This window comes from Molothrus aeneus, chromosome 17 (genome assembly GCF_037042795.1).
Source record: "Molothrus aeneus isolate 106 chromosome 17, BPBGC_Maene_1.0, whole genome shotgun sequence".
Taxonomy (NCBI): domain Eukaryota; kingdom Metazoa; phylum Chordata; class Aves; order Passeriformes; family Icteridae; genus Molothrus; species Molothrus aeneus.
The window spans coordinates 6298853-6321928 of record NC_089662.1 but is presented as its reverse complement, the minus strand read 5'-3'; the positions used below and the strand labels follow the sequence as shown (position 1 = coordinate 6321928).

At 43.0% G+C, this 23076-nt stretch overlaps 1 protein-coding gene across 1 annotated transcript; it reads left to right on the top strand.

The window, feature by feature from the left end:
* Positions 1-7584: 7584 nt before the first annotated feature.
* YWHAB (tyrosine 3-monooxygenase/tryptophan 5-monooxygenase activation protein beta) lies at positions 7585-21485 on the top strand. Its single transcript, XM_066561294.1, has 6 exons — positions 7585-7691; positions 15133-15433; positions 16453-16576; positions 17534-17697; positions 19036-19131; positions 19594-21485. Exons 2-6 carry the CDS (start codon positions 15140-15142, stop codon positions 19648-19650), a joined length of 735 nt encoding a protein of 244 aa, XP_066417391.1. The 5' UTR covers positions 7585-7691; positions 15133-15139; the 3' UTR covers positions 19651-21485.
* Positions 21486-23076: the final 1591 nt, after the last annotated feature.

Below are 23076 nucleotides of genomic sequence, written 5' to 3'. Positions count from 1 at the left end.
GCTTTCTGGGGATTGAGAAAAAATTCAGCTATGTCTTCTCTTCAGTCTTCAATGCAGCCTGTACCTTTCCATCCCTGATGATACCTATTAGCCCTGGACAAAGCAGAGAGTGTATCTCAGCCCAGGAGATTGCCACGCTACCAGGAAAAAGGATTCAGTGCTGGAAAGAGCTTTGTAACTGTGCAATCTTTTCTGATTCATGTTTGTGTCTGCACTGCTCTGAAAATGTGACTTGAGGCACAGCTGAAAGTGCAGCAAATGGCCCAGGGCAGACCCCCTGCTCTTTCCCTTGCCAAATCCTTTATCAGCCATTTGGGAATCTCCTGCAGTGAATCCAGGTCTGCAAGATCAAATTAATTTTGTTATAAACTCCTGGGTGTCACGTACTCCAGAGTACAGTTTGTCATGGGTTAGATACTGAGTCAGCTGTACAAATGTTAAGAGCAGGATCAATTTTCCATGATTCTTTTCCAGGAATCCTGCTGAGGAAACTCAGGTGGCCCAGTATCAGCCTTCAGACTGTTTTCTTGCTCTGTTCCTGGAAAGCAGGAGAACAATGCTCATGATGTCAAAGGGTTCATTAAAAGGATGTCAAAAGTGACTCATTTGGAGAGTTCCTCCTGGAGTCAAGGGACTGTTTAAACAGCTCCTTAAAAACACAAATGAATCTGCAAAATGCTGACTTGCTCAGGAACCCAAATTCTGGCCATCTCAACTGCCCCCCACTGCTCACATCAAGGTCAGCATGAAGGAACTTTTTGTTTATGCTGTTGTTGAATTCTGCCGGGGATAAAAATATGTTCTGTGCTTGGAAATCATTGTAATTTCCAAAAGCATGTCACTGAGTAAGTCACAAAGCTAAAGTGAATCTTGGTTTTGGATTCTCTTTTTTGTTTTGCCAGATCAGACTGTCTTACAGTTCAGCAGGGAAATGACATTTTGTTTTGTAAATACTCACACAGAACTTGAAGTTTCCCTTAAAGGCTTTAAGCTTTGTGGAAAAGTAGATCAAATCTAGTAACATATTGAATCTGGTTAGTGAAATTTCAGGAAGTGCAGTGTGATGAAATGTCCTTACTTCGCCCTTGGGAGAAATGGTACCTTCATTATAACCAAACAGCTTTTTCATATGGAAATAGCAGGTGGCAGGAGTAGAAACAGACTTTCATTTTCAGAGAAACAGACGGAACAATTCCAGTAAAAGTGGAATAGCAGAGCTAGGTTGAAATGGTTGGCAGTTTTATTCTGCAAAAATATTCTACTTCTGCCATGAGAAGACGTGTCACTCCTTCCCCTCTCTGTTTTTCAGCCCCCTCAGTACAGCTCAAATAAAAGTGTCTACTGTAAGGACCAGAGTTTAAATATAATTTAGGAAGAAATCTAGTTCAGTTTGTTTGGGAAAACTCTCCAAATCTATCCCAGAGCTGCACACAAACTTCCGGGGAGAAAAAGCAATTAAGAGCACTGAATGCACAAAATAATCCATGGAGCCAGTGTCAGACAAAACTGAACTCACAGCTCTCAGGGCTATGATTTATTAATCCTTTTATCAGGCCTATGCCATTCTCTGAGTTATTTTCCAGCTCTGACTGCTGGCAAGCATTTCCTTGGAAGCTGTGAACTGTTAAACTATTAACAGTCTAGTGGTAGGTGCTTATTAAGAAAAAGACACCTTGAAGCACAAGCCAGAATAAAGAATAGATATCCAGCTGGAGTTGTGCTACTTCAGAACTCTCACCCCGACTCGTCTGAGAAAAATCAAGTTTTTGAGAGTCAATTGCATGGGGAGGTGGATGAACAGTCATCCCCTCCTCTGCAATTGATTCATTGCACTCTGGAATTTGGGATTTGGGGCAGAAATGGAAAGAAGGAAATTGCTGTCCTATTTAGGAGCAGATAAAACTCCACCCTGTGCTGTAAATTCTTTTTTAAAAGTCAGGGTTTTCACAGGATGAAGGTTAAATATTTAATGCATTTATACTAATTATAAAGAAACACTTTGGAGCTCCAGGCAGCTTGTATAGTTCTTTAAACTTCACATTTTTAGCCCTTTGGATAGTTCCTGTTTAAAAGGAGAAAAGCAAACACCAAAAACCCAGGCTGGACTTTGAAGTATGGCCTGAAACAGATCCATATTGCTGGGAGAGAAGCTGCCTTTCCCCAGAGACATCCAGAGAAAACGTCATGCCAGGCTCCCCTATGCATTATACCAAAGAAGGAGCTCCACCACTCTGTGTCTTAAGGAGATTTTTCTCCCAGTTTTCCATAAGGGGCCTGGACTTGTCCAAGCTGATCTCACCAAATCCCAAAGGGACCCATCCCTCTGCCAAGCTGAGGCTCCTCATCTGGCTGCATCTTTCCATAAAGAATTCCATAAAGAATTTCCATAAAGAATTCCATCTTTCCATAAAGAATCCTGCACATGCTGAGGAGTGAAACATCAAAACCGTAGCCGACCTACCTGTCATTACCCCAGGGAGGGTTATTCCTCCCATAGCTGCTTTTCTAGCAGAAATCCCACTTCAAAGGCACCTGAAGATAGCTGCTTGTGAGGAAGCTGGAGCTCTGTGGGACCCAGGCAGCCAAGGCTTGGAAGAGACACTGGCTTGGAAGTTCTACACAGCAGACTGGTATTAAATACCAAAAGAGAAAAGAATGAGAAATCAGGAAATGGAATAATATTGGTATTTCCTAAAGATCAGAGTTTCCTATGAAAATGAACACATGCCATGCAATTTCAAAATATCAAGACATTTGCCTTTCTTTAGAGCTTCTCAGAAACAGCTAATAAATAAAGTTCAGGGGTTGGGAAGTCACCTCTTCAAACCTCTCTTCATATGCTGCTTTGAAACTGGATTTCCTTAGGGTCACTGAGTTGGCAGTTTTGAAGGGTTTGCTATGTGTTCCTTGGCTTGAATTTTTCTTAGGCATTACCTGGCATCAGAAGTACACACTGACTCTCCAGGTCCCAGCAGCTACAAAATTTACAGCAATATATTCCATTCCATTTCTCCTTGTTTTTTTACACTGCCACTTTTTATGAGCAGAACATAAATTACCTGAGTTTAATTCATGACCTAAAGTTCAGTGCATTTCCCCAGAAATAGCATTCTCTGTTTGGGGCACTACTGCCAAAATTGCATTCCTGGAGCTGAATTCCTATCCCATCCAAGACATTTGTTCCAACCACATTTCCCATCATACTATTTTATACTATTTAGGTCATTTATATTTTCATGCTCCCACAGTTACTTCTTGTAAGTTGCTTTGCAATTATGCTCTTAACTGAGTTCTCTAAAGTCACCTTCAGACCTTTAAACACCTTCAAATTAAAACAACCACTTGACTTTTGTCCAAATCACATTTAATAGAGAAGCTGCACTAAACCACTTGCATTCCTTGGACAGAAGGAAGGACTGAAAGATGCCCAAACAAAGTATTATTTAGTCTAGCATTTAGTTGGCAGGGACCATGAGGAAAACCTGATGCTCTTTGCTTTAAAGGTTGCTTTAATTAAACTTATTAATAGTTCTATCCTATGCAAAATGCTTATGCTTGAGCCCAGTTTAGTTGTAATTTTAGTTCTAACTAACCTAACTCTAGTTTTAATTTCATCACAGTAGTCTGTAATGTCACAAGCAGCCTATGCACACAGAAAATACATGACATTATGCAGAAGTTTTTTCCCTTGGAGCTTTTTAAAATTTCCTATTGCAGAAATATTAATTTTAAAAATACTGTTTTGCTCTTTCACGTTCCTTGTTGATTTCTTACAAGTCTCCTTTCTTAGAGCCATCATGTGCAATTCAAAGCACACCACAAACAGCACTGGCAAATGATGGAATTCTTAATATTCTGATGAGACTTCTGGTGAACATCCCAGCTGTCAGCTCCAGCAGGTCAGTTGTGTCAGCTGCCACAAACCACTACACCAGTTCCATGTGGGATCCATCACCTAATCCACTATTTAGTGATCTGGGAGATCAGCTTAGAATAACTGAAACATCTGGCTGTACACTCTCATACACAGAGCAGAAGATTGGGAAAATGAATACCAGAACAGTCAAGAAATAAAATATACTCAGTTGGTGGCGATTGCATTTTGTGAGTGTCTTTCATACAGCTTGGAAGTGAAACACCCTCGTTTTTCACTCAGGCTATAGGGAGAGATCAGCTGCAGGGACAGCGATCGTGCACTGCCATCAACTGTTTGCTTCTGGTACCCACAGCAGCTGAGACCTACAACTTTCAACACAAATGACCAAAACCAAAAAAATCACAAAAATTGAGCGACTGGTCAGCATGCATTTTTGAACAAAGCTTTATGCACTTATTTTAGTAGAAATCTCAGGTTCATTTTTCCTGTACCAGCAGCCGCACACCTGAGGGCAGGTACGGGCTGCCGAGATCAGAGACTGGAGCACTCGAGCTCTGGTGCCATCTGCTGGGAACAGATATCAGGATGTTCTGACACGGCTGCTCGCACGGGAGTGGAGCCAGCCCTCCCTGTTTGGCAGCTGACATCTTTGTCAAAGAGCTTGTTCCACTTCTTCTACCTGCTCTTGATGTTAAGTACTAACTCAGTGCTAGAGAAGTGGTTTGGAGATGGAAAGTCTCTCTCTCTAGTGAATCATTTGCAAAAGACATGAACCAAGTGTCCCTGCAGCCCCAGCCGCCTGCAGAGCCTCCTTTGAAGGGTGAAGCCTGGGGTGTATCCAGGGAAGGGTTCGGGTCTCACAGTCCTTGTGAAGAACCTCTCCTCCAGCAAAGGGACTCCACCTCGGCCATGAGCTGTCTCCTCTTTCAGAGCAAATCCCGTGATCTCCTCCCTTCTGGTTTACTCTTTGTGAGCACTCTCTCAGGGCAGCTGCTCTGTGCTCCCCACGGCAGTGACAGGGTTAACACTGACCAGCTGCTAAAGCCAAATTCCATTTATATCTCACACTTATCTACCTGAAATGTGGCTCTTTGGAAAAACCCACGGCAGGATGTTTTCTGCTGGAGAGCCAGGGCAGGCTGGCCTCTGTTGTGCTTGTTTACTCATGGATCCAGCCTGTCCCTGAGGTAAAGGCTGTTCTTGCACAGAGTTTGGTGTCTCCTGTTTTAGATCCTTTGAGCTGATGTGCACTTCCTCCTCTGAAAGGTGACACATTGAGCCACTTGCTGCTGGTGCAAGCTTTTCCAGAGTTGAGGTTTGGTGCTGGTATCAGCCTTCACCATCCCTGGAGGAACTGCAGGGTGCTGTGGTATTCACATTTTTTGGACAAGATTTTTTCGTTTAGGATTTTTTTTTTCTGGGAAGCTGAAAAGCAGCTAGAGGTTTTAGAGAAAAGAAAAACAAATTTTATTTCATTTGCTTTTCTTGTGTTGTGTTTATTTAGAATGTGTTTGGAGATTGTTTACTTACAGGTGATTGCTTAATTGGATTTTGGTGTGAGTTGTTTTAACTCATTGACTAATTAGGGTTAAGCTGTGTTGGGACCCTGAAAAGAGTCACGAGTTTTCATTATTTTTTTTAGTATTTAGTAGGGGTTTTTTTTTTGTATTTTTAGTATAGTATAGTATTTTTAATATAATATTATATTAAATAATATTATTTAATATAGTATTTTTATTAGTATACTATAATAAAGTAATAAATTAGTTTTTTAAGAACATAGAGCCAGATGCATCATTATCTTCCCTCATCAGTAGACCCTATTTACAATAGGGTGCCCTGCTTATCTCTCGCACCAGAGCAGCCACAGGACTGGGAAGGCCCCAGGGTAGGAAGAGCTCAGGGAGGAATGATCTGTATCATTAACACAGTTATGTCTCAGTGGCCTCTGACCCAGCAGGGACCCAGCTGCAGGAGCTCAGTGAAAGCAGAGGGTGATGCTTCACCTCCATGACTACACAGCATGGAACTGTCCCACCTGGATACCGTGGTGGAGATTGCATGTTCCAAAAGTACCAGTTGAGAAGGATTGCGAGCACCTCAGCAGTGATGATGAGAATTTTGTGTGGACAAATTGGAGGAGCTGTATGAAAGGAGCTCAGTGCATCTCACTGCAAGTAAGAGGCATGAGCTGTAATAACACAGGCAGGAAGGGGAGAAGGGTGAGGGAGGCACAGTGGGAGTCTAAATGAACAGGTGTCGACAGCACACCTCTGCAAACTGAGTATGATACACAGATATGCAGGCAAGGAGTGCAAGGAGTGTCAAAACCAAGTAATTCTGCCATGAATCAGCACCCCCAAGGCCTCAGCAAGAGCACTGGGAACGGCCCAAATAGAAACTGAGAAGATAAGGACTATGGGGAAGATCAGGGGAAAAAACAAGTTTTGCCTAGAAAAGAAAAAAGAGAGTGATGACAGCAACTAATGGAGCTGAATCAGTGTTTGCAGCTTAAGATAACTTGTGGGTGCCAAATAATTTTCCTTCTGACTTTCCAAAGTAATTAACCTTTGGACTGAGACTAAGCAGGAAATTAATGAAGTCCTTCCATCACCAAAAAGGAATCTGACAGTGACTTTGACGGGCCCAGGACTGTATCTGAAAGTAGAAGAGAAAATTGGACTCTGGGATGCTGTAATTGAACTGAGCCCAAATAATAACACTGACGAGTGCTGCTGCCATAGATTTGAGATCTGGGTGCAGCGCAATTGAGTTGTGTGTCCTGTCACTTCTTATCCAAAAGGATTATATGGATTACAAAACTGAATCACTTTACTTGGATTCCTTTTTGGAGACCAAGCTAGACTTCTCCTCATGGCCCAAAAATGTTCTCTTTTGCCATTTCCCTAGAAAATGTAGTTTATTAGTTGCAAAAAACTTATCTAGCCAGTAAGGATCTTGATTTTTCAGTGAAAACATGCAACTGAAGGGAAGACATTTTTCAGGGAAAACATGCCACTGTTGTAGGGAAGAGTTGCTACTACAACAGCATTTAAAGGTGATTTTGCAATTCAAAGCATTTGTGAAATTTGATTTTGAGGGTGCACAGAATAACCGCAGTTCCTGTTTTCCGAGGATACGTCCCTTCTATGTCCCTTTGGAATGGTGTGCTCAGGGAGGTGGCAGGGTCACTGTCCCTGCTGGTGTCTCGGGCCGGGTGCAGCACTCCCTGCCACGCTCTAACTGGCACGGCGGTGGTCAGTTATAGGTCGGACTCGATGATTTTAGAGGTCTTTTCCAACCTAATCAATCCTGTGATTCTGTGACTACCGTGAGGTCCAGCCAAAGAACAGCAGTGCGAAAAGGCAAGAAAACCAGAAACTCTTTCTTTTGTTGTCGGAGAAACTGCTGCACTTCCAGGCCGCAGCACCCCCTGCCCAAACTCCCACCCCAGCGCCTCCCGCCGCACCAGGGAGCTCCGCGGAGACAAAGAGCGGCGGGTGCGGGGGTGTGAGCGCACCGCAGGCCGTGTCTGGGGGGTTCTCCCCGCTCGGGGTGCGCTCACACAGCAGGCGGGCCCCGCTCACCCCGCTGAGCCCCGGGGCCGGGCCGGGCCGGGCCGGGCGGGATGAGCCCCGTCGCCATGGCGACCGTCCCGCCGGGGCGGCGCGCGGGGCGGTGGCGCCCCCTGGCGCCGGAAGGGGCGTGTCGCGCGGCGGAAGCGGGGCCGAGCGCCGCAGGGTGTGTGCGCGTGTCCGTGCGAGCGGCCGCCGCTGCCGTCGCCTCCGCCCGTGGGATCCGCGCGCGCCGCCAGGTGAGGGCCCGCGGCCGCCATCGCGGTGGGCATCGCCATCGCGGGGCATCGGCATCGCGACCCGCGGGCCGGCCCGCCCCGGCCTGCCCCCGCCCGCTCCACCCCGCGCGGGGAGCCGCAGGCCGCGGCGGGCGCGCCGTGCGGGGGTTCCCGCGGGAGGGTCCCCGCTTCTGCCTCCCCGCTCCTGCGTCCCTCGGGCCGGGTAACGGTGCGACCCTCGCCCGGCGGGCTCGGGCGGGCGGCGCCGCCCCTCGGCGAGCGGCCGGCGCTGCCCCGCCCCGCCCCGGTGAGTCACTCGGTGCCCGGGGCGCGGCCGCGCTCACCTGGGCCCGCCCGGCAGGAAGGGCTGCGAGCCCCGGGCCCCGAGCGGCGCTGCCCGGAGCTCGCCGACACCGCCGCACGGCTGGGCCGGCCCCGGGCTTCCCAACGCCGGGAGCTCCGTGCCCAGCCCGGAGAGCGCAGCTGCCGTGGCCGTGCCCGTGAGCCGGCCCACGTAGGTGGTCATGGCCCTGTATGAGCGCTTTAGAAGGGAACAAAATGCGTTTGTTAATTTCCGATTTTGATCATTCGTATCTATTTGGGAATAGGGATGCGTTTAGGGAGGACTCCACAGGGAAAGAAGGTTGGTTCAAGCCAGTCCCAGCTTACAAAAAGGCTGGGCAGTAGCCCAGATCTAATGGCTATGGGTTTTGTTTGAGGTATGTATAACCAGGTGTTAATTGGGATGTTGAAATAACAGTGGTACACAACCATTGTATTGGCATAAATGCATCTCACGCAGAGATCACAATATAGATCGGTTGCTTTTAGATAGATTCCTTATTAATAGTTAAAATACATTTTCCAGTGATAGGAAAACAAAAAAATACGTCATGTAGCACCATAAAAGCTAAATTCCCATGGAAAAGTATCAGAGACTTTGGCAACGTTTGTAATGGTTTGTATCTTCAGTGGCTGTAGGAATATTTGTGTTTTCACATGTTCACTAACACAGGATACCTCAGTCAGAAATTGCAATATTTTTATATGGAAAAAATGAGCTTTTATTTTAAAGCAATAATGAGATATAATCTGGTCTAGAAAAGAAAACAAGAACACAAGTGCCTTTTTCTCTCTTCATATTAAAGGACTGCAAAAATATCCCCTGTATCATATTTTGTTTATTAAATGGGTACCAATAAAGTGATAGACTCGTTGCACAGATGGGCCTGGTGCAGTTTTCTCAACCTCATTATGTCAGTACCGCATGTTCTGATCTCTGCTATTTTGATGTTGAGTCGTTTATTTTTTCCTGAGCGGGCCTGTGCCAGTATGCAGCCTTTTGTGATGCATGTGAATAAACTCGGATGAGGAGGAGCTCAGTAAATAATTATTTGGTTAATGAGGTAAAAGCTCCTGCTCTGATCCGTGTGGTATCCTAATACCAGGCATTACAGTAGTGTGTCTGTTACATGGCCACATTTCTTGCCCCACCCTGTAATATAAATACTGTCAGTTTATTATTAACAAAATTGATTTACCTGTGATATGAATACATTAGTTTGGCATGAACTTAATGCCTGGGGGAAGGTTTTTTGGGTTTACTCACAATTTCCACCTGGATTCTAGCCAAAACCAATTTTGGTTGGAACAAAAAGGTGTTGCCATGTGGGGATGTTGTGCTGTGGAAGTGCCAGCATGTCTCCACCTGCAGCTGTCCTGAGCAAAGGGCCATAGGCAGGAGCAGAGCTCTGCTTTTCAGCCTGGCATTAGGAAGAGCAAGGCTGCTGTCACTAAATTTGAGATGTCCATACAATATCAGTGTCCCCACATGCTGTTGGTAGTGGTGATAGGCATTTTATAATTCTCTATGGAGACTGAAAACCATTGAGTGTCATTTTATTCACTTTTACGAAGCAACAAGTAATGATGGCAGCAGATGGCCAGAGCAGGGTGAGGCATGGCTTTATAGAATGTTAATTTTATCTCAACATTTGCATAGAGATTTGAGCTGAAGGCCAGGGTAGATGCAGAGGAGGCTGAAGTTATGTGCTGCACAAGGTCAGCAAGAATATCACAGCTGTGAAGTCATGTTCCTTTTTCCCTCATTATGTTTGCAGGATATTTTACTGAACTTGTTATACCCAAGCTTCTGACAGGAAGATTTTGCTGTTCAGATCTTAACAGAGCCATTCATTTTCTAATCAGTTATTTAACAACCCATGGTAGCCTTTGAGAGAACCATCTAGAGAAACACAACCAATAAAATCAAATGCCTCATACTGCAAGAAAGCAAGGAAGGTTCCTTGCACTCAACTGAAAGAGTTGCACTCCATTTCCTATAAAAAATAAATGTTGGAAGCGCTGTCCAGTTGACAGGGAATGCTATCCCCATCATGCAGGTACTTGTGTCAGCATGTGTGTACCTGAATGGTGGAGAATGATTTTCTGTTTATTTTAGAAATTATGTCCCCAGAACTCTTACTCTCTGTAGTTATAGAACTGTAATTTGAGATACTGCTCACCTCACGTGAATGTTTATTTTCAGAATGAATTGCCTGTCCAGAAATCAAATAAGGTGTGTTCACATATTGTTTGAATACTGAACTGCAAATTCTGTACCAGTCTGCTGCTTCTTTTGTTAGAATTTGAGTGGACTTACAGAGCTTATGACTGGGAGGTATGATTGCCTCCCATTTCACCAAACCTCCTTTTGTTCCTTTCTCACAGTGAAATATGCAGGTCTGGTTACCTGCAGCTCTGCTCAACTTGTTAGGGACCAGTATGTCAAACCAATAACTACACTGCTTTCTCACCAGTTCTTTTCTACAAAGTGGAAGTGTTGGTCTGATAGATTCTCATGCTTGCTGTAGAGAGAAAAACAGTGCACAAAAATCAATGAATTAATTAGCATCAGAAGAACAGGTCATCAAGAGCAGCAGACTTCAGACCAATGTAAGCTTATTAGTATTGTCCTGTCAGTTCAATATGTTATATAAGCCAGATTATTTTCAGTGTCAGTTTTCATTTGATTTTTACAGACTTTAAGCACAGTTAGTTCTGATTCATTTTGGCTTTGTCCTAAAGAGCCCATATGAATGGGAGCCAATAAAGGCTACAGAGCAGATGGAATAAGTGCTAAGGAGTAAGCTGTAGTTCTCAAAATCCTGCAGTCTTCTGGAGTACAGTAGCTGCATGTTTTACCCCTCAGCTGTTAATGGCATGTAAACCTCCAGTTTTGTGTGTCCATCCACTCTTGAAAGATCCATGGACCTGATTCCAGGTGCTGTTCCCAGACTGGCCACACAATCCCCTTCTCACTGCATCTTCCACTCACTGAAAGATGCAGGCAGCTACAAACTAGTGAGTTTTGCAGGTCCTGACCTTCACCTTTGGCGCTTTGTGATGCGTTTCAGTCTTTTCCACACGGGTGTAAAGCTTTTCTGGAGTGTGAGTAAGCACTTGTAACTTACAGTGCCTGCATACATGCTCTTCTGCATTTGTAAGAGAGATTGAAAGAACTCTAGGCTGTATGGGAGATAGAGGGGAAAAAATAGTAAAAAAATTGCATTTTGAGTGTGGGACTTCAGGTGACTGAAATTTCTGGCAGCTGGTGCTATTGGCTGTGACTGCTGGGCAGTGGTTGGCATTCCTTATTGTGAACAGTGTCCAGCCACTTTTTCGAGGGCTGCAAAGTCGTGTCAGGCAGATTCTTAAGAAGACAGTGTCTTAAGAATTTGAACTGTGTTAATGCATCTAATATCAGAATCTTCTGCTTAGAACAGGCAACTTTCAGGACTCCTCCATGGCTGTGATCTGCACGTCTCTGCTCCTTTTTCCATCTTCCCTCTTTTCCCTTTGCCACCATGGCATGGCTTTATCAGTGCTAGAATAGACCATTCCTGTCAGCCTCCTGTTCATCACCTCTGTGTGTTTTGCTCCTAGCTGCAGGTAACCTTTGGTAGATGGCTTCTGTGTGTGGCCTAGGTGTATTTTTAGCTCTAGGCTTTGCTTGTTTCAGACCGTGGCACACTGGTCCATTGTTAGAGTGTGGCTTTCATCTCCTCTCTGGGAGGGACCAGTTATAACTGATAGTTGCTTCTTTGCCTTTTCAAACATCACTCCTTTCCTTGTATCTTTTTTCCTTCTGGCAAACACTTCCCTCTTTTGGAGCTCAAGCCAGCATAGCTCTGCAAAGCTCTCTCCAAGCTTCTAACAAGGTAAGCAATGGAGAATCAAATGAGGATTTTAAGTGTTCCTTTATGCAGCATCCTGGGAAGGAAGTAATGGTAGGCTTACTGTCATTGGCAGATATTTTGGTGTGGGCAATGATTTTCTTACTGCATTTGAGTTCTGTTAAATCCATGTTACTGAATAATATTTGTGTTTCGTAGCAAGCTAACAGTACAGATATTAACACAAATTAACTAAAATCAAGCCTCTGTACACTGAATTCTTGTGTCAAAACTAAGCCAGTGAAGCACTCGGGAGCTCCATCTTTAATGATGAGTTTGAGTTTCATATATGCATAAATGACTTTCATGTGCATAAATTAGTTACATTGCTGAGGAAAGTTGCTTGATGAGAAGCAACATTCTAATCTTTGTGCTGGTATTTTACTTGTATAATTGATATGTTAAACTGGTTTCTGGATCTCTTTTATCCATTAGGTCTTTGTGTTTTCCTTCATGTGCAGTTCCCTTTGTGATTTCCTTCATGTGTCCTTATATGAACCAATTGACTCCTGTGAACTGTCTTGCATCTAAATATAAATATGTTAGTGAGCTTGATAAAACAAACTGCACCCTTTCAAAACTAAACCATATTGTTTGTAAACAGAATTCTGCACAGATGACTTGTCTACAGATTACACCACTATTGGCAAAGTGCAGATCAAAGATAAAACTAAGTGACTTTTCAATGGCAAAATGTAAACTCAGTTGAAGCTGCTTGCCTCTGCATTTCAACAAGCAGTCTGCTTCCACATAACAATCACATTCCATGAGAAGAAGAGGAGAAGATAAAATGTCTGCAGTAGAAATACTTCTAGAAGCTGTGCAGACAACGAAGAAACTAAAAGTGCTCTGAAACGGTTTAGTTTTAGTGTCCTGTTGTTTAAAGTTGGCTCTTGTAATGTAAAAAGCATTCTTCAGATGTACTTTGCTCATGTTCAGATGTTAGTGAGTGACTAGAGAAATGCCACTCACAAATTACTTCCTGCCTTGAGCACATAGTCTGCAAATAGTGCTGAGTTAAGGGAATGGTTTACAAGGTTTGAAAGACCCAACAGGGAAAAGTGGGATGGGTTATCTCAAGGGGAAATGGTCTGATGATTTCCTTGGGCTTGTTCTGCATTGGTGCTGTGATAGCCTTTAAAGTAGGAAGAAACAAAGCACATCACAAATCCCACTTAACCTTTTCCATCATCAGGAGCTAGTTGTTTGATAAGCCTGTGGAAACCAATGGTAATATCCCCAGGGTAAAAGCTTACTGGAGAAGAGAGAACCAAATGAATCATGCTTTACCACAAGTTGTCACTCTGCTGCCCACAGTCACCCTGTCATGAAAACAAATTTGAGGGCTTTGATCTGAAGTCTGTGTGGCACCTTTCAATAGGACCCAGAATCCACTGGTTTAAACACAGCAATTGAAATGGAGCTGAACCAGAGCCCAACTTTATTTACCAGTAAAAGATCCCTTTCCAGGAAGCTGGTTGTAGTATTCTTTGTCATTCCTTTGAGTGCCTTAAGGAGATGGATGTCTTAGAATCTATAAAGGATCAAACACAAGCAGGAGTGAGTGTGACTCGCAGATACAGAGCAGGTACATTTGGTTGCTGGGTTTACTTCAGGAACTTTTATGTGAAATAACAATGTTTGACTTGATATCCTGGGTGATTTTTCTTTTTTGCTAAAGTGGAATATCGTCAGCTGGAGGTACAGAATGTGCTCATCTCAAAATAATTTTGTAGTTAGGACTCATCCTCAGCAGTGTGAGCAGTGTGTGAATTTGGGGATGTATCACAATTGGAATTTGGGTCTGTGTCTCATTGTCCTGTTTGAGGATTTGGTTTTCCAGGGGACTGGTTTTCCTCTCTAATAGTGTGGTAGGTGATCCTTGGAGTAGAATACAAGCTGAGCAGTGTGCAAGATGTTCTCCATCAGAAGCCTGTCAGACTGGAATCTTCAAAGATGAGAGCCAGGAAAAAGGCTGCAGCAATCTCTTTCAGCGTGTTGGTTCTTTCTAATAGGACTGTAGGTGCTTCTGTAATGAACAGAAGTCTGTGAAATACAAATGAAAACTTACTGTTCTTGTTTGCTTTTTATTTTTGTTTTAGAAGTGGTTTTTAGGCTGTAAGTCTCAGCCTGACGACTTACCTGGATAGTGAGAGCCCTGATTAGGATTTAGGAGTGGGAGAGGATAATTATGCTTGGTACTGATGAGAATAACAGTTCTGGATGTGTCAAAATTGAACCTGCTCACCTGGAGAAATTTTACAGATTAATTTGGGTTGTCTGTAAGTTTGTGAAGTATTGAGGTCTATTTTGATAAAGGCAAAGAAGCTGCTTTACTTTCTCCTGTGAACCTGGCCCTGGATGGTTTATTTATTCTCCCTCGCATAAGCTCTTCAGTGACCCTGTGGCCATGTGAAGTGCTTTCACAGCTTTGGTTGCTAAACTGCATTATGAGAAATGATAAACAAGCTGATTCCATAAAAGCAATTTGCTTTGTAGCAGTGGCCATTGTGTGGGCCACGTCCTATTCAGATTTTATGAATGTCAATGTTATTTAAAAGGTCTTGAAAACCCGAGACTGCAGCCACCCTAGCTGTGTAGAGTCGTCCATTGTGTGTATGTTGATGCATATGTAAAATAACCCACGTTATTTTCTGGCAGAACATTATAAATGCACTTTCCACAGTTGCCAACACTACAGCTTTCCTGGGTATGGTTTATGTAAACCCACGGAAACATCTCCTCTAACTTTGCAAAAATCTTCAGTATCAGAAGGAGCTGTCCAATGTTTCAGTGCTCCTAAGTAGTTGCTCTTGTACTGCAGTGGAGGGAAACAAACAACAACAGCAACAACAAACAAACAAACCTGAAAAAGCCCCAGCAACCTGGTGGTTTCTTGGTTAATATCTTCCCAGCTGAGTGAGCTGTGGCTGGTAGAGAGAGGAGAGATTCACATAGGACTGTGCTTAATACCAAAATGACTTTTGCTGCATTTTGAAGAATGATGCTTTCATATCTTCAGGATTGTCATTAGTCATTTACACATGGAAATTATACACATTTGACAAAAGGTCAAATACATTCTTTAAAAGAAACCCTTTGTATTACTTTATTACAGTTGATAGATTTCCCTTTTATTACTAACTGTGAGATCTGCTTCAGCATGAACTTTCCCAGTGCAGACCACGGAGACATTTTTCTCTCTTTTTATTCCTCGCTCATTGCAGGACAGCCATGGATAAAAGTGAGTTGGTACAGAAAGCCAAGCTGGCTGAGCAGGCCGAGCGTTACGATGACATGGCTGCTGCTATGAAGGCTGTCACTGAGCAGGGACATGAACTGTCCAATGAAGAAAGGAATCTCCTCTCCGTGGCCTACAAGAACGTGGTCGGTGCCCGTCGCTCATCCTGGCGTGTGATTTCCAGCATCGAACAGAAAACAGAGAGAAATGAGAAGAAACAGCAGATGGGAAAAGAATATCGTGAGAAAATTGAGGCTGAATTGCAGGATATCTGCAATGATGTTCTGGTAATAATCCAACAGCAAAAATAACAGTAGTTAGTACTGCAGCATTCTTCAGAGAGACTTAAGGAATTTTAGTAGTGCTGTAGACACTGCAGCACCTTAGCAGGGGAATAATTTTACATAGCTACATATTTGGGTCCAATTCTAGTTCCTAGAATGGAGCTAAGTCATTTAGCTTGCTTCTTAGGGAATATTTGTTATAAAACAGTGTATTTTTTTTAGCAGCAAATAGCAAGCAAGGCCATGTTAAAGACCCCTGGCTGCTGGCTGGAGGGGGTTCACCATGGAAACAAATTTAGATCTGGGGCACTGACATGAGCCCTGCTAAAAGGCCTGCTCTTTAAATTACTTAATTAATGAATGCTGATGTCCTAAGTCTTGTTTAGTACCTTTTTTTAATGGAGAAGGTGTGTAGTTCTTCTTCCAGACTGATTTTGCTCTTTCTTTCACTCAGACAGGAGGGACTCCTTTTATTTTTGTTCCATTTGCATGAGATCAGTCAGGAGCAGATGATGTCAGTGCAGTCAATCTTTGCATCTCTTTCTGAGTGCACATGTGCTGCCTATGCCACTGTCAAACTTTTCAGCTGAAGCTGGAGATAGAATCAGTTTATTGTGGACAATTTCACAGCTCTGCACAGAATTCAAATTTGTGGCAGCAAAAGTGACCAGATGTGCTAATTTCCAGCTGCTGCTTTTCATTAGTTTGGTCATGGATGTGGGTTTGCATCAGCAGGCTTAAGCCCTGATAGCCTTCAGATCCTGCAGGAGGGAATTGTGGGTAGGATCAACATAGCACATTTTCAGCTCTCCATAGATTAGGCTACAAGTAGTTTATCTTTTTTTTTTCCCAGACTTTAGACAGCAGTAGGCAAAGAGATTAACACAGGAGTCTGCGTAAGTCATGACAGAAGTCATTGTTACTGTTTGAACAGTTCATGCTCACCATTGTAACAAAGGCTCTGTTTCAGACATTATTTTTATGACTCAGGAAACACTACTTTTTTTTTTAATGTTTCTCAGGAACTCCTGGATAAGTACCTTATTGTCAATGCCACACAGCCAGAAAGCAAGGTCTTCTATTTGAAAATGAAAGGTGATTACTACAGATACCTCTCAGAGGTGGCATCTGGGGACAATAAGCAAAGTAAGTAGAAATGAAATCTCTCTCTCTCTGTGGAGCAAGCAGAATCAAGTATAAAACCCACTTGTATTCTTTTCCCCAACATCCTGTATTTATTTGTTTTTACTGCTGCTCTGTAGTTATGAAGATAGGTGCAGTGCAAGTCACTGTTGGAGAAAGACATCACTGAAATTAATTGACAGATGTTCATCAGTACAGTCAAACTCTGCTTGCAGCCCCTGACCACAGTAGCTAGTTTTCAAGCATATGTGGCAGTGTAAAATCATTTTCCTGGAGAATGTAGGTTTCTTTCTCATAGAAAATGCTTCGTTTGTTTGATCTTATGTGTAAACTATGAATTCAGCTCAAGTCTTCACTGTTTGCAAACTTTCTCTATTCAAATTTGATATATTGGGCTTCTGGATTCTGAAGTCATAAATTCTGAAATGGGAAAGCAGTGCTGAACTGTCTGAATTCCTGTGAGTGTCTGATGTAGTCCATGAATTGCAAACTTAGCTTGATGTCAGTATGGAGCTTATTGTTACTCATCAGCTGGGAAGGGACTGTTGGCTTTGCCAACCTGAAATACAAAGTTCATGACCTAACTACAGCAGTTTAGTTACCTCTTCTTCCCCATATGGTTTTGTCTGGATTTATTATTGATAACTGTGACTTCTTCAGCTGGGCTGAAAATGAATGTTTTAAACCAGAACACTTGAGTAGAGTTTGTGTCCATTCAGATTGGTTGGAATTTGTTGAATAAATTTTATTTTAAGTTTCTATTTAAAAAATCTATTTCAGCATTAGTTGTTCAGCAAGTGGAAGGCTTTTGCTTGTAAAAACATTGAAAGAAGTGTATGTGCATAGGTAATTGTATGAATTTCTGGTGGTGTGGTAGTCTAGGCTAGGAATATAATTGCTTCCCCAGTGAAGTAGAGGGATGTACTGTGTATTGATGTGGTTGTAATTGCTTCTTTGCAGCAACGGTAGCAAACTCCCAGCAAGCTTATCAGGAGGCATTTGAAATTAGCAAGAAAGAGATGCAGCCAACACACCCCATTCGACTCGGTTTGGCTCTAAATTTCTCTGTCTTCTACTATGAGATCCTAAATTCTCCTGAAAAAGCCTGTAATCTGGCAAAGACGGTAAGCAGACTCTTCATATCACCAATTTTTGTGGAGGCTGAGGAGGTAATTACATGGTTACAGTAGCACTTTGTAGATGATTATGCTTTCTCATATCAAATTCCTTAAAAATGCTGTCATAAAATGGTTGTCATTGTAGTTATATTTTCAGGTAAGTTGGTTTGCTAGACTAGCTTAGCTTTGGGTAAGATAATTTGCTACTGCAGCTGTTCCAGTGACAGGGAAGACAAATTGTCTCTGTTTAATGTCCACCTAATTCTCTTAGAATGTGTTTGTGTCAAAATTGAAAACACTTGAATTAATTTAGCAATTCTAAAGTGAAATATTTATTTAAATTGAAGCACTTAGCCAGTACATGAAGTGTTGTCTGTGTGCCAGTCTTTGTAGCCCTAAATGTCCTTGTTATCCATATGCATGTGTGCCTCTCTCTCCAGAGACCAAAAAGAGCTTTTGTGATGGGTTGTGGCAAACAAATAGCCAGTCATTTTTTCCTTAGCCTTTTTCCTAAAATGGGATTAGTCTTCTAAATGGAACATTTTGTGTCTGTGAAAATTGTCTGGTAGTAACTTGAATAATATGGCATTAGGTGAATATTTGTGTTCTTAATATGCACTTCAATAAGACTTTGTAGCAAGAAGTGATGCTGTGCTGTAAAATACTGCTGCTGTTCTTGCCTTTTTTAGTTAAAATGCTTACATCTGTTTGAAACCTGAATGAAGAAATAGCAGCTACGGCTCTCAGACTCACAGTATTGATTTTCAAGGGCAACAGATGGATGGGAAGAATGGCTTTGTTAATCTCTAGTGGAACATACCTGATTTCCTCTGCTGTTTTGAAAAGAAATTGGAAACCGTCCTCCCCACTGTCGAAAAGTCTCGTGTTCCATTTTCTTGTCTACTGACTCATGTGCAATATATATAAATATATACTCATTCAAGTAATGGTACCTTTGTCTTTCACTGCTTATTTAGACCAGGGAGACCTTACTTTTTAATGAAAGTCCCTTTTTTGTAAATGTTGTCGTAAACATGACTTCAAGCTATGTGAACCATTTTTCAGCATGACGCATAGAGTGCTCTTGCCTCTTCAGTATTTGGTATTGGCATTTAGTAACATTTTTCTGGGCTTTTAACTGGACATCCCTGAAGACTTCTGTTTTCCCTGGGCTGTCTAGGATCTGGTGCTGACTTTGTTTTACATTTCTTCTTGTGGTGGGAAAGAAAAATACTGGAAGCTTTTTTATAGAATGTGGATAGTAATGTGGCAAATTTTAAGCTCTGTATAAGCAGAAGTGACTTCAGGAAGCTGAGTGTGAAAGGGCTGTGTTTATGTTTTTAGGCATTTGATGAAGCGATAGCAGAGCTGGACACGCTGAATGAAGAGTCCTACAAAGACAGCACCCTGATCATGCAGCTGCTTAGGGACAACCTCACTGTGAGTACCATGGGGCAAACCACTGCACTCTAGGCTGCTGCACTCTGAAGTGGGACTCAGCATCTGAAAGCTAATGCGGTTCTGTGCCGTTAAAAGCTTTTTCTGAGGCGTTAACTGCATGTGTTAACTGCGATGCTTTTTGTAACCAGACCAGTTAGACTTGCTTGTTCAAACTACGAATCACTTGTTAACTGCTGTAGCAAACTCAGATTCCTTTTGTAACACAGAGTGGAGTTTGTTCTCAACAGTTTTATGTGGAACTTCCTGGCTTGTGCTAGCTTCTTGCTTATCTTTTATTCATGTTCTAGTTTATTATTCTTCAGCTTTACTATTAAGTTCAGTTCTGCATTGCTCTTAGCTGAGAAAATTGCACAGCTACTACTAATTACGCTGTCTTCCCTTTCCTGACAATTGTAATTAACTGTGCTTCCAGCATAAACACATGTTTGTATTTCCTTACAGCTATGGACGTCGGAAAACCAGGGAGATGAAGGGGATGCTGGGGAGGGAGAGAACTAATGGCTGTCACGCTTCACTATATGTTCAATGTCACCCTGTATCCTACACATAATCCCTTTGTGCGACAAGCAAAAAGAATAGTACATTGACTTTCACAACCTCAACGTAGCAAAAACTGTCTGTGGGGTAAAACCGGTTGGTTGGTGTTTTGTGTACCTAGAGCGGAGGTCGGTTATTCCAATGGCATTCCGAACTTTCCTATTCTGAACATTTACAGTTCCGATTACCGTGTTTATATTTTTAACTGAACACTGTGATGATAATAATAATAAAGGGTTTTGTGATTGCAATTGACTTTACAAAACTCTTCTTGGTAGAAAAGTAGACATCAATTATGTAACTCTGGCGAGCTTAATTTGGCACCAAAATAGTTGAAGTACAATTCTGTTGTAAAGTTGTACAGAAAGTTATAGAGATTCTATTGTGACACTGGGGCATGGAAGGAAAACAATCCAATGTATGGCATTTCAGTTAGGGACACTGCTATGAGGTAGTTGAACAGGCACACTCTGTAGACATTTGTAACCTAGTCTGAGGCACCACTTTCAGTCAAAAGCTCACTTTGTCAATCCTGTCTTTCTGGGGATGGGGTTTGTTTTGGGGAGGAGGGAAACGGGAGTTAGCAGCTTGATTTCCAAACTCTACACTGGCAGATAACTGGGGTTTGACTTCTCAAAGTGCTTTCATGCTCATACCACATGCATGACTAAGCCCCTTCCCACAGCAATAACTTTTACCTAGTTACAATTTAGATACTCTTCAGTAGTAAATATTCTTGGTTCGCTGCCATGGACTTGCAATAGGAGAAGATTCAATTTTTTGAATGGCCTTATTAATTTGAATGATACCATGAAGTGATCTGCCACTTTTGCATTACTTTACTCTTAGGTAAATCAAAATCTCCATGGTATTCCCATTCTCAATTTATCCTGAAAACTTCTAAAGTAATCCACTGAGCCATCTTTTAGTTCACTTTATTCTCCCACTGGACTCTGTTCATCCTTGACCCTGTCACCTGTTTAAACTCCATTAAAGCAGTTTTGGACTCCCATATGCATCATCCTTTCTTTGGTTCCTGGTGATGTCAGGATGGTGGATGAGGCCTGCACCTCACCAAGGACAGGTTTCTTCCTTGGGCGTTTAAGAGCTGCCAGTGCTGCTGTGTTCTTCAGCTCTTGTCTGCCATTCTTTGGTAGTACCAGGAAACTGGCTCAAGTACTGGCTCAAATATTCAGGATTTCCCATCTCATACTGGAATGCAGACCTACACATCTGTAATGCTTGTAATATTTGAGCTCCAAACGTCCTCACCTTGTCACGTTTCAAACATGTCCCATTAAACAAAACCTAGTAAGAGTTGCGTGAATAATGCAGTGGAAAAGATTAGGAATAGTCACCTATCAGTCCTGTGGTATCATCCCCTGCCTTCACATTCCACTTAGGTATAGGATCCATCTGTTTGTCCATCTGTCTGCTGAAGAGAATTTCATGCACTGATTTTAAAACTCCCCTCTACTAGCTGAACAAATTGTGCAGTTAATACTTGGCGCTTGATAAATGCAGTAGTGAATGTGGAACCGAGCCTGTCTGTATATCTGGTAGCTCTTTTCGCTTTGTTTTTACTGACCAGTATTCTGCCTAAAGTTTGCTTCTGTGACGGTTATATTGCCTAGCACACACGTGGTTGTGAGAATAGTATAGCAAAAAGAAATACCTGGTTATTGATGTACTAGATTTGTGTATGTCTTTTAAACAGTTCTAGTTTCACCTTACACAAAATAATCAGGAAAGTGTAAAAGAATTCAAAAGTGAATAATAAAAAAAAAATTTTATCATTTGGTTGTCTGTTGTCTTTGCTGTAGTAGTGCCGAAACCTGTGGTAGTAAAATCACCACTTGTACTCGGTTTTCAGTTTGTGGACTGTGTGAGTTGATTCATGGTTTACAAATACTGAGTTACTCATTCCTTTAACGAGAGACTTTCCCACACACCCTCCCAGATTTGGAGGAGAAAACACTGTTTCTCTTTTTCATCAAGGGCATACTTGTAGTACATTGCCAGTGCAGAGCTTAAATGCAATTCTAAATAACCATTGAACTTGCCACGAGTCATTACGTATTGTAGGGTCAAACACACTGTAAATGAGAAAAGCCTGTTGGTTACATTTAGAGATTTTTCTAGGGAACCTTTTAAATATCCACTCTGTGCACAGGACTGGCCTCACCTCTGCACACCCAGAGGTCTCACACTGGGCTGTGCTAAAGGAACACCAAGTGTGCAAAATAGCAGAGATGCACTGGACATAAGAGCACGTGAAGGGATGGATGGCAGTAGCCAGGCAGCCTGAAAGCTTCAAGGAAGCTTGGTCCTGCTCCCAGAGTGTGGCAACACAGAAGTGTGCACAGTGGAAAATGTCACTTGGCTGCTCTTTATTGACCAATGAAGGCATTAGGACAAAATCTAACCAGCTGTTGCTTGACCACTGTTCTGTCCTGTGCCATGGCTGTACATGGCGGTCCTTCCATGTCTGGAATTATTGCTACTTTGTCATTTTCTTCAGCCTTCATGGACATACCTAAATGTATGCACATACCACACAAATTATTTTATAGTGTGCACCAACTCCCAGTCTGACTCATGCTGATGGCATTGTCAGCTCTGAGAAGAAAAATCCCTGCATTTGCTAGCTGCTCCTGTTCAGAGACCCCTCCTGTCTTAGTCCTTTCACATAACATCTCTCATCCTGGCTGTCTCTTTTGGGGAAATCGTGAGCTGAGGAGGCTGGTCTGCAGCAGTGATGAGTTGCGGGGGTGTCTCCATTTTTGTTTAATTCTGTCTTTCTGGGAAAGGGCACTGCAGCTGGTCCAGCCACAGTAAGAGTCCAGGTGCACTCAACATGTTCAAGTCATCCAACTGTTGCTGCTGCAGATTCTCGGTGCTGACGCTGATCTGACCTTCGGGTGAGGCCTCTTGGTGTGATAAACCACCAGAAAGCTTTTGTGAAGGTGATGGTTCTGATTGCCTCGCAACTGACCCTCCCGAGGGTGCAGGATGGGGTGGAGCCGGATGCTGGGGGAGCTGCTTTGGAGTTTCACTGCCTGCGGCTCGAGGTTCCTGTGTGCTTTCATCTGGCGTTTCAGCAGCACAATCACGTCCAGAACAGCTGGGGTGCGATCTCAGTGGGTGAAAGTGAGCTTACAGAGCCCCTGGGCCATACAGACAAGAGGTGATGATGGCAGAGGCCATATTCCCTGGCACTCTGCTGGGTCCTGAGGGAGATTGCTGTGGAATTCAGAAGTGCACGAGTGCCCAGTGATGAGGGATTTGTAACCCAGCTGTGTACGGCTCCTGCCTGAACTCCTTAACTTCAGAGAATTACATGTCAGAAGGTGAATGCGATTTCCTAAAAGCGCGTGGGTGGGACAC

Coding starts and splice junctions, on each gene's coding strand:
- YWHAB (XM_066561294.1), top strand. CDS start 15,140: ATGGATAAAAGTGAGTTGGTACAGAAAGCCAAGCTGGCTGAGCAGGCC. Junction 16,577..17,533: donor ATCTGGGGACAATAAGCAAA/GTAAGTAGAAAT, acceptor GCTTCTTTGCAG/CAACGGTAGCAAACTCCCAG. Junction 17,698..19,035: donor CCTGTAATCTGGCAAAGACG/GTAAGCAGACTC, acceptor TTATGTTTTTAG/GCATTTGATGAAGCGATAGC.